The 11,729-nt window shown below is 58.5% G+C and overlaps 1 protein-coding gene across 2 annotated transcripts; it reads right to left on the bottom strand.

Annotated features, from left to right (window-relative positions):
* On the bottom strand, window positions 1-11,571 carry MZF1 (myeloid zinc finger 1). 2 transcript variants are annotated; one of them, XM_082436343.1, is made up of 6 exons: window positions 9,191-11,571; window positions 7,856-8,291; window positions 7,280-7,463; window positions 6,709-6,779; window positions 6,490-6,610; window positions 1-1,617 (listed from the first exon to the last, which is right to left on the bottom strand). In XM_082436343.1, the coding sequence occupies exons 2-6, from the start codon at window positions 8,249-8,251 to the stop codon at window positions 182-184; spliced, it is 2,208 nt and encodes a 735-aa protein (XP_082292469.1). In that variant the 5' UTR covers window positions 8,252-8,291; window positions 9,191-11,571; the 3' UTR covers window positions 1-181. The 2 variants fall into 2 exon arrangements, with proteins under 2 accessions (XP_082292469.1, XP_082292468.1); XM_082436342.1 differs by having other exon boundaries at window positions 9,536-11,571.
* Between the last annotated feature and the right edge of the window lie 158 nt (window positions 11,572-11,729).

The following is an 11,729-nucleotide window of genomic DNA, read 5'->3' as shown; positions in this document are numbered from 1 at the left end:
CAGGTTCCGTGTACTGTTTATTGAGCACCTACTGGGCACCGGGCCCTAAGAGGGCTGGCTTGTACCCACGTTATCACAGGCCTCACAGCATCCCCGCGAGGTAGGTGTTCTGCAGCAGCGCCCCCCCACCCCCGCACGGAGGACCGAGGTGAGGGCGGAGAGGGGGTGCAGCGCGCGCTGGCTACTCTGCACTGTGGACGCGCTGATGCTGGATGAGCTTGGTGCTCTGGTGGAAGCAGCGGCCGCAGTCCTGGCAGGCGAAGGGCTTCTCGCGCCGGTGGGTGCGCAGATGCTGCGTGAGCGTGGGCCGCTGGCGAAAGGCTTTGCCGCACTCGGGGCATGCGTACGGCCGCTCGCCCGTGTGGATGCGCCGGTGCTGCGTGAGGTTGGCGTGCTGCCGGAAGCTCTGGCCGCAGTCCGGGCAGGCGAAGGGCCGCTCACCTGTGTGGATGCGCTGGTGCTCGGTGAGCCGCGAGACTTGCGTGAAGCCCAGGCCACACTCGCTGCAGTGGTAGGGCTTCTCGCCGGTGTGCGTCCGCTGATGGCGAGTGAGCTTCAGACGCTGGCTGAAGCGCTGGCCGCACTCAGGGCAGGCGAAGGGCTTTTCCCCCGTGTGCACGCGCAGGTGCTGCGTGAGCGTGGGCCGCTGGCGGAAGGCCTTGCCGCACTCCGCGCAGGCGAAGGGCCGCTCGCCCGTGTGGATGCGCCGGTGCTGCGTGAGGTTGGAGCGCTGCCGGAAGCTCTGGCCGCACTCAGCGCAGGCGAAGGGCCGCTCGCCGCTGTGCACGCGCCGGTGCTGCAGTAGCACCGAACGGCGGCCGAAGCGCTCGCCGCACTCCACGCAGCCGAAAGACTTGTCGCCCGTGTGCACCGCCTGGTGCTCCAGCAGCACGGCGCGCCGCGCGAAGCTCTCGCGGCACTCGCTGCACGGGAAGGGGCCTGGGGGCTCCGGCGCGCCAGGAGGCGCGGGGGGTGCCGCGCCGGGGCCCGGGGGGTCGCCGTGGATGCGCTGGTGCTGCAGCAGGTTGGAGCGCTGCCGGAAGCTCTGGCCGCACTCGGCGCAGCGGAAGGGCTGCTCGCCCGTGTGCACGCGCCGGTGCTCCTCCAGGCGCGCGCTGCGTACGAAGCCTTGGCCGCAGTCGCCGCACACGAACGGCCGCTCCTCGGTGTGGGTGAGCTGGTGGCGCAGCAGGTGCGAGCTGCGGCTGAAGCTGCGGCCGCATTCGCCGCACACGAACGGCCGCTCGCCCGTGTGTATCTTCTGGTGCCTTAGCAGGTTGCTGCGCTGGCTGAACACCTTCCCGCACACGTCGCAGCGGCCACCTCGCACGGCTCCGGCGCCTGTGCTGGGGCGACCTCGACCCCGGCTCCGGCCCCTGGGGGCACGCCAGCGAGCGGCAGCCAGCCCGGGGCCCACGCCCTGGCGGGGATCGTACGTGGGGTCCTGCTCACTTCCCGGGTCGCTGGAGAGCACCAGCGCGTGTGAGAAGCCACCTTCGAGGGAGGGTGACTCGAGTCGGCCCGTGAGGCTGGCCACGCCGAGGTCCCAGGGGAGGTGGACGTGGGGGCTCACAGTGTCTGGGCCAGCAGAGATGCTGTCCATCTGGAGTGTAAACCCTGCATTGCAGAAGGGGATCCACTCATTCATGACAGAGAACCCACTTGTGCCCAGAGCCACTCCAGCCCTGCGGAAACGGTGCGAACTAGAGCGACCTGAAACTGACCAAGGAGGCAGACAGAAGTGATGTGGGCAGGGGCAGGGGTTGTACCTGTGCAGGCTTCCCTAAGGAGGTGACAATGGGACAGACCCTTCAGGAGGTGGAAGACTGAAAAGCTGGGGACAAGCTTTCCAGGTCTGACTTAAGTTTGTAAAAACCACCTTTCTGGAAGGGCTGTAGGGCAAAGGTGGGGCAGGTGGCCCTTGCACTGTCCGGGTGGGTGATGATGGTTTCCACAAAGGCAGAGCTGTGGGTGGGTCTGAGGGAGGCTGGAAGTGGAGCCAATAGGAAGGGAATAGGGCAGGGGGTAGAGGCAGGGAATGCAGGCAACCAGGACTTTTGTCTGCCGTGCCTTCCTTGAGATGCCCACGGGACTCCCGAGGGTCAGAGGCCACACGCAGGCTGTGGGGCACAGGAGTTGGGCCCAGTCTGCCGGGAAATGTGAACATGGGTGCTGTGGCATGTACATGGCCTACGGAGTCCTGGGCCTGCATGTGATCAGACAGGGGTGGGTGTCTGCGGATAAAAGGAGCAGGTTCCAGCCACGCTGTGAGCACTCCATCATTAGATGCTGGGGGAGGCAGGCGATGTGAGCACAGGCAACGGAGAAGAAGGAAGTTAAAGCAAGGAGACTGGGAGACTAGCAAGGGCTTCAGTAGGTGACAGAAGACCTATCAGCTGCCAAAGAAAACTCAGAAAAACTATACTGTGTCAAAGGAAATCATCTGTGCACAGCAAAAACCCTCCGAGTCAAAAGACGAATGACAAACTGAGAACTCTCCAGAGGCAAGAGACTAATTAACCAAAGTAAGGTGCGCCAATCAATCAACAAGAAAGACGGACAACCTGACAAACGGGAAAGGGCAGGAAAAGGAAAGGAAATGTCACTGATGCTTAAATTCTGTAAAACATGCTCAGTCCCCTCCTAGTAAGCAAAGTGCGTATTAGGGCCGTACTCGTTACCGGTTCCACACCCTAACTCCAGGAACCCAAGCATTTGTGTGCACCGCTGGCGAGCATCAACAGAAGCCAGTGTGGCAAAGTGCATCAAAGCGTCCAATTTCCCACCCTCTGATCCAACAGTTCCACGTCTAGGTGCTTCTCCACCAGTTGTGTCCCCCCTGTGTGAAATGACCGATGTAGGAGGTTTCTCAGTTCTCACTGAAAAGTAACCCAAAGGAATGTCAGTAGGGGCCTGTGTGGATAAACGGGTGTGTCCACGGTGAGCCCCAGTGGGCTCTATGCAGCTGTCCAAAGAGGAGGGCGCTCGTTGCTGTGTGTTCAAGTGGGAAGATGCGTGAAAAACGTCAGGCGTGGAACAGGGAAGATTAAGCATCCACGTGTGTTTTAAAAGCGGGCAACGAGTATGCACCTGAATTTGTGTTTGTTCTTCTACGCAGAGAATCTTTCTGGAAGTACACACAAAAAACCGGTGATGTTGGCTGTTGGGGTGCAGGACCATGTGATACAGGAGAGGGGCATTCCACTGTATACTCCCTTGTGCTTTCTGAATTTTCTAACACGTGAATGTCCTAGCAATTCAAAATGTTCTCCTGATAAAAGCACTGGCTGCACAGAAGATGTTCGGTTGAGGGCAAGGGGAGCAGCCAGGAGACCTTATGGGGAGACCAAGGCGGCTGAGGTGAGCTGTGGTTGACTGTGGAAGAGTGCAGCCTGAGGAAAGAATGGGACTGCAGAGAAAGAACCCGCCGAGGAGCCTGGGGTGGAACTGCCGGTGTGGCTGGAGAGAGCAGAGAGACCGGGGGGCTGTGGGCTGAGAGAAGCAGGTCCAGGCTGGAGCGTCAGCTACACAGCATGAGCCAAGCCTGGCCAGCCAGCTGAAGACTGAAACAGCAGAAGGGGCATGTATCAGATGCTACTCTCTCAGCTTCAACATGCACAACTGACAGACGGAACACAAGAAAAGAGCTTTCAAAATACCTGGGGCAGCTCCAAAGCAAGAAAGGACGGTGAGATTCAGGAATCCAGAGCCTGGTGCACCGTGCTGTATGGTGCCGAGGCTGTGGACACTGAGGACGAGAGCCAGGCTCTGTCATGAAGTTGGGGGTTGAGGACACAGCCTGGGTGAGCCCTGTGCACCCGCGGACCTTTTGCTTTCAGTGAGGCTGCAGAGGTATCTCCATTGAATGGCTAGGGGCCCAGACGAGCCTTCCAGTTCAGAGTTATGCTGGACCCTGTGGCAGTCCCTCACCCAGGATGACGCTTAGGGCAGGGACAAAGAAGAAGCCCCCAGAGCTGTGAAGGGCAGGCTGTCAGCAGTGCACCCAGTGGGAGCATTCACACCCAAGGAAACTGAGCTAACTAACAAGGCCGGAAATAACATAAGGTACTTGCAAATTCTCAAAGGATGGATCAGTATCCACAAAACAAGGACGTTATGAAAAAAGAATGAGTTTGGATCCTTATTGATAAAAAACAGCAAATGGGGACTTCTGGGTAGTAATGGTATCTATTTAAATTTGTTTCATTGTGAAACAACATTAAAAACCACCATAAAGGTTTTGTTTTGTTTTTACAAGGCATAAAGTCCACAGAGATGAAGAGAAGAAGAGAGGAAACAAACAAATCCCTGATATTTTCTACTCTGGAAAGCAAAATGGGCAAATGGTAACTGTGCAGCAGACTGGAGAAGGCGAATAGTAAGTCAGCAGTGGGGAAGACTGAAAGAAATCAACCCGTTTTACCCCAGAGGTTGAAAAGTTCAGGAGTTGGAGGTACCAGGTATCTCTGGCCAGGCAGGTGAAGGGGCAGGGGCACCAGGCGGGCTGGGGAAGCTGTTTCAGAAGCTGAAGCTGAAGCTGGGCAGGGCTACTGCAGGGAACAGCCCTGGGTCTGTCTGCACAGAATTCTGAGGAAGCAGTGGGCAGTGCTGTAGCTCTGACTTCTGGACCTCCTCTCCCATCCTGGCAAAGGGCTGGGTTGAGGGCGGGAGAGGACCCTGAGGGAGTCAAGGGAGTTAAGGGAAGTCACATTGGGCGCTGCGACGCTAGCCTCTCTCCCCGGATACTGGCAAGAGGCTAGGAGTGCCTTCTTAGAACACTCAGAGGAGAGAACTGAAGATCCTCACAGCAGGGGTGCCTTCAAGCAGCCCAGCCAGACTGCCCTACGACTGCTTCAGTGGCATCCACTCATGCTCCACCCACCCACTCACGTTTCCCAAGAAGTGAGTCTCCTTGGGGAGTGAACCCCTCACCCTCCCCTCCCAGCCCCGATTTGTTGTCCTGGCCGATAAGACCCTCACCCATCTGCTCAGAGCTGCCAGAGGGACCAGAGACCACACTGGAAGAAGAAAGCTTAAAAAACAAGTTATTGTTATCCTCAGAGAAATAAGGAAAGATGTTACAACTGTAAGAATAACAGAAGGTGGTTAAAAAAATGAATGTTCAGGGAAAGAAGACACTCCTGGAAATTAAAACTCTGCTAGAAGATATGCAAATCTCAAAGGAGGGTCTGGAGGCTATAACTGAAGACATTTTCCAGAAAATAGAGCAGAAAGAAAGGGATGGGGAAATCGCAGTGGAGAGAACATTGGAGGATCTGTCCTAGAGTCCGATAGCCAAGTAACAGGCATTCCAGAAACAAGAGAACAGAACAATGGAGGGGAAGGAAATCAAAGAAACAATGCAAGCCAGTTTCCCACAATTGAGAAATGTGAATTTCAAATTGAAAGGGCTCACCAACAGTGGTGATAAAAAATGTTTTGACCCAGTTTCACAGCAATTAAAAAAAATGCTTTGAGACAGAGTTAATAAAAAGAATTCTTCAGCCAAAATTCAGTGTAATACAAATGTGTTTCAGATATGGAACATAGCTCAGAACTTTACTTCCCACACCAGAGTTCACAGGAAGGTTCACCAGAACAAGGGGGTGGGACTTCCCTGGTGGCACAGTGGTTAAGAATCCGCCTGCCAATGCAGGAGACACGGGTTTGATCCCTGGTCCGGGAAGATCCCACATGCTGCGGAGCAACGATGCTCGTGTGCCACAACTACTCAGCCTGCGCTCTAGAGCCCGCGAACCACAACTACTGAGCCCGCGTGCTACAACTACTGAAGCCCGTGTGCCTAGAACCTGTGCTCCGCAACAAGAGAAGCCGCTGCAACGAGAAGCCCGCGCACTGCAACGAAGAGCAGCCCCCGCTCATCGCAACTAGAGAAAGCCCGCGCGCAGAAACGAAGACCCAACGCAGCCAAAAAAATAAATAAATAATGAATAACAAGGGAGTAAACCAACAAAGAGAAGGGGTCCAGGGAACAGGGAGGACAAAGAGGCAGGGAGCCTGGCCGACGGCAGACCGTCGTAGGCTGTGTGGCTGAGGGGGACAGCACAGGGCATCTGGCCTGAGAGCAGGGCACCGCTCTGTCTTGCCCAGGCCCCACCCTGTGTCAAGGTCCCCCCTGTCTGCCCACCCTGTCTACTAACCTGCTGTCCCTCTCTGCCCCGCCCCCCAATCAGTGGGATGCAAGCCCAGAACCCGGGGGCCATCCAGGGTGCCGGGGCTGGGAGCGGACGTGGGGAACACAAGTCCTGCTCTCAGGAGGTTTTATTGGGGGCGGGGAGCAGCAGCTGGAGGGGCCATGACGTTAGTGGGGGGCTTGGCTCTCGGGGGTAGGAGATGCTAAAGCAGGTTGAACGCTGCAGGCGATGGAAGAGCTCGGGGAATGCCGGAGTAAGGGGGCCACCTGAGCAGGGCCAGGAGTGGGAAGGTCAGGGGTGGTGCTGCCCGTGCGGAGGGCCCCATATTACTCACCTGGGGAGAAGATGCTCCCAGCTTCCTCCTGCCACAGGGCCTCAGGGTGCTCCGTCCATGAGGACCCCTCAGGCCCAGCTTCACTATGCGGAGAGGCCTGGTCCAGCGCCACACCACAGCCCTGAAACCACAGTGGTCACTGCTCGCCTGTGTCTGGCTAGGCCCAGGGAGGGACCTACCCAACCCCCACCCACTGAGGCTCCCAGAGCAGGGGCTCACCTGGGCCTCCTCAGGTAGGACAGTGGAAGTGGCCTCCTGGGGGTTGGTTAGAGGCCCAGAGTCCAGAAGCTCTGGAGAGGAAGGGTGGGGTCAGGCGGCTCCAGGGGCCCCCCACCCTGATGCCCTCCTCAGTGGTGTGCCAGGTGCTGGGGTCCAGGTGAGGTGAGACCTGGGTGTAGACTTGGGGCTGGGCATGTCAGGGGGGCTCTAAGGGTCCACACAGGAATGGCAGAGAGTGTGGGTGGGCATGTCTGGCACCTGCCTGGGAGGCGTATGAGAGAAGGGAATGCTCCCCAGCACTTTGGGGTCCTTCCTCAGCTGTGCCCACCCATACTCCAGCCTTCTGTCTGCTCTCGAGCAATCGGCTAATGTCCCCCAGTGGATCTCCTCAGGGAGAGAACCCCACTTGCCTCCCACACCAGGAAACCCCAATAGCCAGCTCCATGCCAGTTGAGAACATGGAAGGAACCACAGTGGTGACAGTCAGGCTTGGCATGCGAGGGATAATGACGGCCACTGGCTGGGCGGGATGTGGGGACCACCAATGCATGGGCACGTTGCCTACCCTCACCTGGATCCTCTGTAACCCCAGGCTCCTCTTTCACCCGTAGGCCCAGCGACGACTCCTGTGTGGCCCCATGGGGCATCTCAAGCCCAGGTTCTGGAGCCCGAGGTGTGACTTGAGGGAGGGGCTGGAAGTCGGAGGGCTCCGTCTTCTCCGATAGCACCTCCTGGCCTTGCACCTGGACTGTGACCTGGGGAGGTGCCCCTGCCATCAGGAGCTCAGGTCGGGAGTTCACGGGCATCCACCCTATCTTGGGACCCCAGGGGTCCCGACTGACTAGGTCCTCTAAGGACCCATGTCCACCAGGGACTGAGCAAGGCGTGAAGGGACCACCTGCAGTTGCTCTCCTGCTGCTGACACCCACCCTCTCTCCCCACCCTGCATCCCTTGTCCATGCCTCTGGGTGATGGAGGGATGGGCCAGTGAGGCTGGCCCTGGAACCCCGTCTGCCCTCACACAGGGTCTGCCGCAGGTGACCACTTCCAAACCACAAGGGACCAGTGTCTGGCTGAGCATGGCACCGCCCAGGAAGAGGCAGAGATGCATACTGTTCCAGCCCCGACCCCAGGGCCACTGACTCACCCATCTCCGGGGCCCTCCTGGCTCCCGGCGCAGGCCCTCGACCAGGGCAGCGGCCTCCTCAGGGCTGCCCGGCTGCTGTCCCCGCACACGGGCCTGGATCTCGGCGGGCAGCGCGCCCAGGAACTGCTCCAGCACCAGCAGCTCCAGCACCTGCTCCTTGGAGTGCACCTCGGGCCGCAGCCACTGGCGGCACAGCTCCCGCAGCCGGGCCAGCGCCTCGCGGGGACCCACTGCCTCCTCATAGCGGAAGTGCCGGAAACGCTGTCGTGCAGCCTCTGGGCCGGGATCCCATGGAGCGGCTTCACCCTCCTCCTCAGACTCCTCCAGCTTCACCGTGATGGGTCCCTCATCTTCTGGGGGTGCGTGGCCCGGGGAGCCCAGAGCCGTGGGCCTCATTGGAAAGAGCAGGCTGGGGCTCTGAGGCCAGCGTCTCCCCCTGGGGGAGGAAGGGGGTGAGGCGGCTGCGATGACAGCGGTGACGATGCGCTTTGAGAGCCTACTGGATGCTGCGCTGTTGAATCCCGAGACCCGCCAAGTGGAAGGAGGATGAGGAAACGGAGGCACGGAGGCCGTCCCGTGCCAAGGACCTGTGGGGCTGGTGAGCCCTCAGTGAGCCTCTCTAGCCGGGCCTGTGCAGGGTCTCTGGTAGCCCCCTGTTCCTGGGCTGCTTCTTAGGCCCAGAAGGCACCTCGTCTCTCCCCCAAAGCCCACGCTTCTTCTACACGCACCACCTAACCCCTGCTCTGCATCCCTCTCCCTACCAGGTGAATGCCACCTACAACATCCACTGCCTGGGCATCTGCACCACTACCACCCCTCCCCCCACCAACGCCAGTCTATCACTGCAGCGTCCACTCTCCCGCCTTGTCTCTCAGACCACTCCCCTCCCAGCGCGGTTTCACAGCGCAGCCTGACTGCACCTGCCCCACCCCACACCTGTGCAAGGTCACCTGTATGGCCCAGCACCCAGACACCATTGTCCCCCCATTCAGCCCCATTCTCTGAGCCCGACTTATCACAACACGCAATGCCCCACTATCTCCTCCGTTTCCTGATTTAGGTGGCACTAGGAGGTAACGGGGGAGTTTTCAGAGGGGAGCTACAAAGGTGCCGAGACCACTGGACTGCAAGGAAAGTCGGAGATTCTGCCCAGCCTATTTGCCACGTAACCTCGGCATGTCGCTGTGCCACTGTGAACCTCCGTTTCCCCCACCCCCACCACACTCGCGCTGCTCCTTCTGCAGCTGGAGGTACAGTGCGACCTTTGTGGAGAGATTTGAGTTTATTAAGGAAGTGGATTCGATTTCGAGGGCCGCCTGACCCCGTGGGTCTAACCTTCGCTCCTCAAGGTTCCAAGTCAACCTGAAACCCCAGGAGACAGCTGGGCCTCCGTAATCGGGCCGGCCCTGCGGAGCTCCCTGAACTACATTTACCAGAAGCCTGGGCGGGCACCTTCTGCTTTAGGGAGCCGGGGCAGGTCCGGGTGCCGCCATGGCAACTGGGGGCGGGGACTCCAGATCCTGTCGCCGTGGCAACGCGCAGTGATTGACGAGCCTCGCGCGACAGCGCTGGGCCCGGCCACGGGGGGCACCCAGGCCCCTGTCCTGCGCTCCCGATCCCGCTGGGCCGCCGCCCCCGTCCCCGCCCGAACCTTCCCGGTTGAGGGGCCCCCGCCCTCACCTCCGCGCTCAGCGGGCCGCTCCGCGCTCCTGAGCATGCGCACTCGCCGACCTGCCCTCCCTGGCCGGACTATGTCTCCCAGAATGCTCCACGCACCAGCCCGAGCGCCGCCTTGCCCGTCCCCCACCCTCGCCTCAGTTTCCACCCTCCTCCCGCTGTGCCCCGGGGCAGCGTTGTTCGCAACGATCGGGTCACACTCCGGGCCGCGTCTTCCCGCGCTCCCAGCCTCAAATCCAGGCGTCCAGGCGCCCGTCGACGCGAGCAAGCTTCTCAGGGGGCAACAGGCGGCCGCACCGCCTTCCCAACCGCGCATGCCTCCACCAAGTCACCCTGAATTCTCTACGGGGCTTCGGGGATTAGCAGGGTTCTGCACCAATCAGGGCCCTCGCTAGGACGCCGTCAGCCCCCGTCTCCATGGCAACCCCCTGCGGAGACCCGGCCACCCGTTCCACTGCCCTCAGGACTGCAAGCGAGCCTCTCCCACTTTCGCCTTGGAGAGAGGCTCGGCCGGCTCCTGTCCGGGACGAGGTCAGCCAGTCCTCCGCGCGCGTGCGCGGCGCGATGACAGGTTTTTTTTTTTTTTTTTTTTTTTTTTTTTTTTTTTTTGTGCTCGCGGGCGGTAGGCGGGCCCGGGCGTCTCCATGGTAACCAGTGGGCCGTGCAGGCGGTTTCCAGGGCAACCCTGGATACCGGCCGGCGTCTGAAAGAGGATGGGAGAGGTAGGGTGAGGGTAGAGATGCGGAGCGAGAGAGACAGGACAGACAGACACAGGCTCGGGGGCGGGGAGAGTTGTGAGGAGAGACAGTGAAAGTAAGTGAACAGACACGGACAGAGACACGGGCAGGACAGAAAGAGACCTAGGTCAGAGAGTCAGGGCTGGGCAGACATGTGTGTCAGAACAGTTAACAAGAGGGAGAGCGATCAGGGCGGGATGGAGAGGAAAGGAGAGACAAAGATTTACAGCGACAAGACATGCAGCTCGAGATTCAAGGGACAGACAAGGATCAGGAGTACAGAAGCAAGAGGGGAGAAAGGGACAGAAATTAGAGATACAGTAAAGTGGATCGAGAGTTTTCAAAGACTCAGAGAAGGGTGACAGCAAGAAGAGAGAAAGACGGAGCGGGAGGGACACATGTTAAGAAAACTTATCCAAAACTTGCCATTAAGAGAAAAAAAGATGACTAGAAGAGCTAGCACCGTCTCTACCAAGCCTGCTTCAGGCCATCTGATTCCCTAAGTGAAGCAACTTTTTTTAAAGTTAACTGCTTTTGATCAGAGTCCAGATACTGTGACGTTAGATGCTAACGAGTAAAAGGTTGATAGGTTGTAAATGCCTTCTGTCCAGTAGAGAAGGGTACCCCAAGTTTTTTGTCACCCAGTAGGACACTAAGCAGAACACTAAGATGCCTGCCCACTGCCCCATGGGGCACTACCGATCCGACTTGGCGCTTTTATTTCACTGTTCGTTCTTTCACCCTTTCTGTTGTTCCTTCTCTCTCATCTTCCCAGAACCACCTATGTCATCCTGCTAGTTCCCACCGGAGGTAAACAGATATTTGACACGTGCTCACGGAGTTTGTCTTTAGCTGTTTCGAAAATTATATTTTGACAGTCTAAAGGGAACCATTTCTCCGGAATGGGGGACAGACAGGGAGAAAGAGAAAACAGTGAGACAGACCCAGGAAAGGAAAAGAGGTAGCGAGGATGGTGGGAAAGAAAGAGACCAGGTCCGGGCGCGGAGGCTCCGGTGGGCCTCGCAGTGAGCTGGACCCTGACTCGTCCCGCGTGGGGAACACGAGCCTCAGCTGGGCCTGGGGGTGACCCTCGGGGCGGCTGGTCCAGTCATGGCAGACTACTGGAGGTCACAACCAAAGAAATTCTCTGATTACTGCAGGTGCTGGATTGCGACAATAGGTCTAGTGTTGAACTTCATGAAAGAGGAAAGAATCATAAGGAAAATGTGGCAAAGAGGATCAGTGAGATTAAACCGAAAAGGCTGGATAGGGCAAAGGAAGAAGAGAAGGCATCAAAGGAGTTTGCTGCAATGGAGGCAGCTGCCCTGAAAGAATACCAAAAGGATTTGAAAAGCCTTGGCTTAGAGTCAGAAACTTCAGAGCCAAGCATATCACCAGTAACCAGCACTATCCCACCCGCCTCTGCATCAAATCAGCAAAAGAAAACAAGAAAAAAAAAG

This window comes from Balaenoptera physalus, assembly GCF_965194825.1.
Source record: "Balaenoptera physalus genome assembly, chromosome: 19".
NCBI classification, from domain to species: Eukaryota; Metazoa; Chordata; class Mammalia; order Artiodactyla; family Balaenopteridae; genus Balaenoptera; species Balaenoptera physalus.
This window is presented reverse-complemented; position numbering and strand designations above follow the sequence as displayed.

Coding starts and splice junctions, on each gene's coding strand:
- MZF1 (XM_082436343.1), bottom strand. CDS start 8,251: ATGAGGCCCACGGCTCTGGGCTCCCCGGGCCACGCACCCCCAGAAGAT. Junction 7,464..7,855: donor CAGGAGGGCCCCGGAGATGG/GTGAGTCAGTGG, acceptor GCACCTCCCCAG/GTCACAGTCCAGGTGCAAGG. Junction 6,611..6,708: donor TCCTACCTGAGGAGGCCCAG/GTGAGCCCCTGC, acceptor CTGTGGTTTCAG/GGCTGTGGTGTGGCGCTGGA.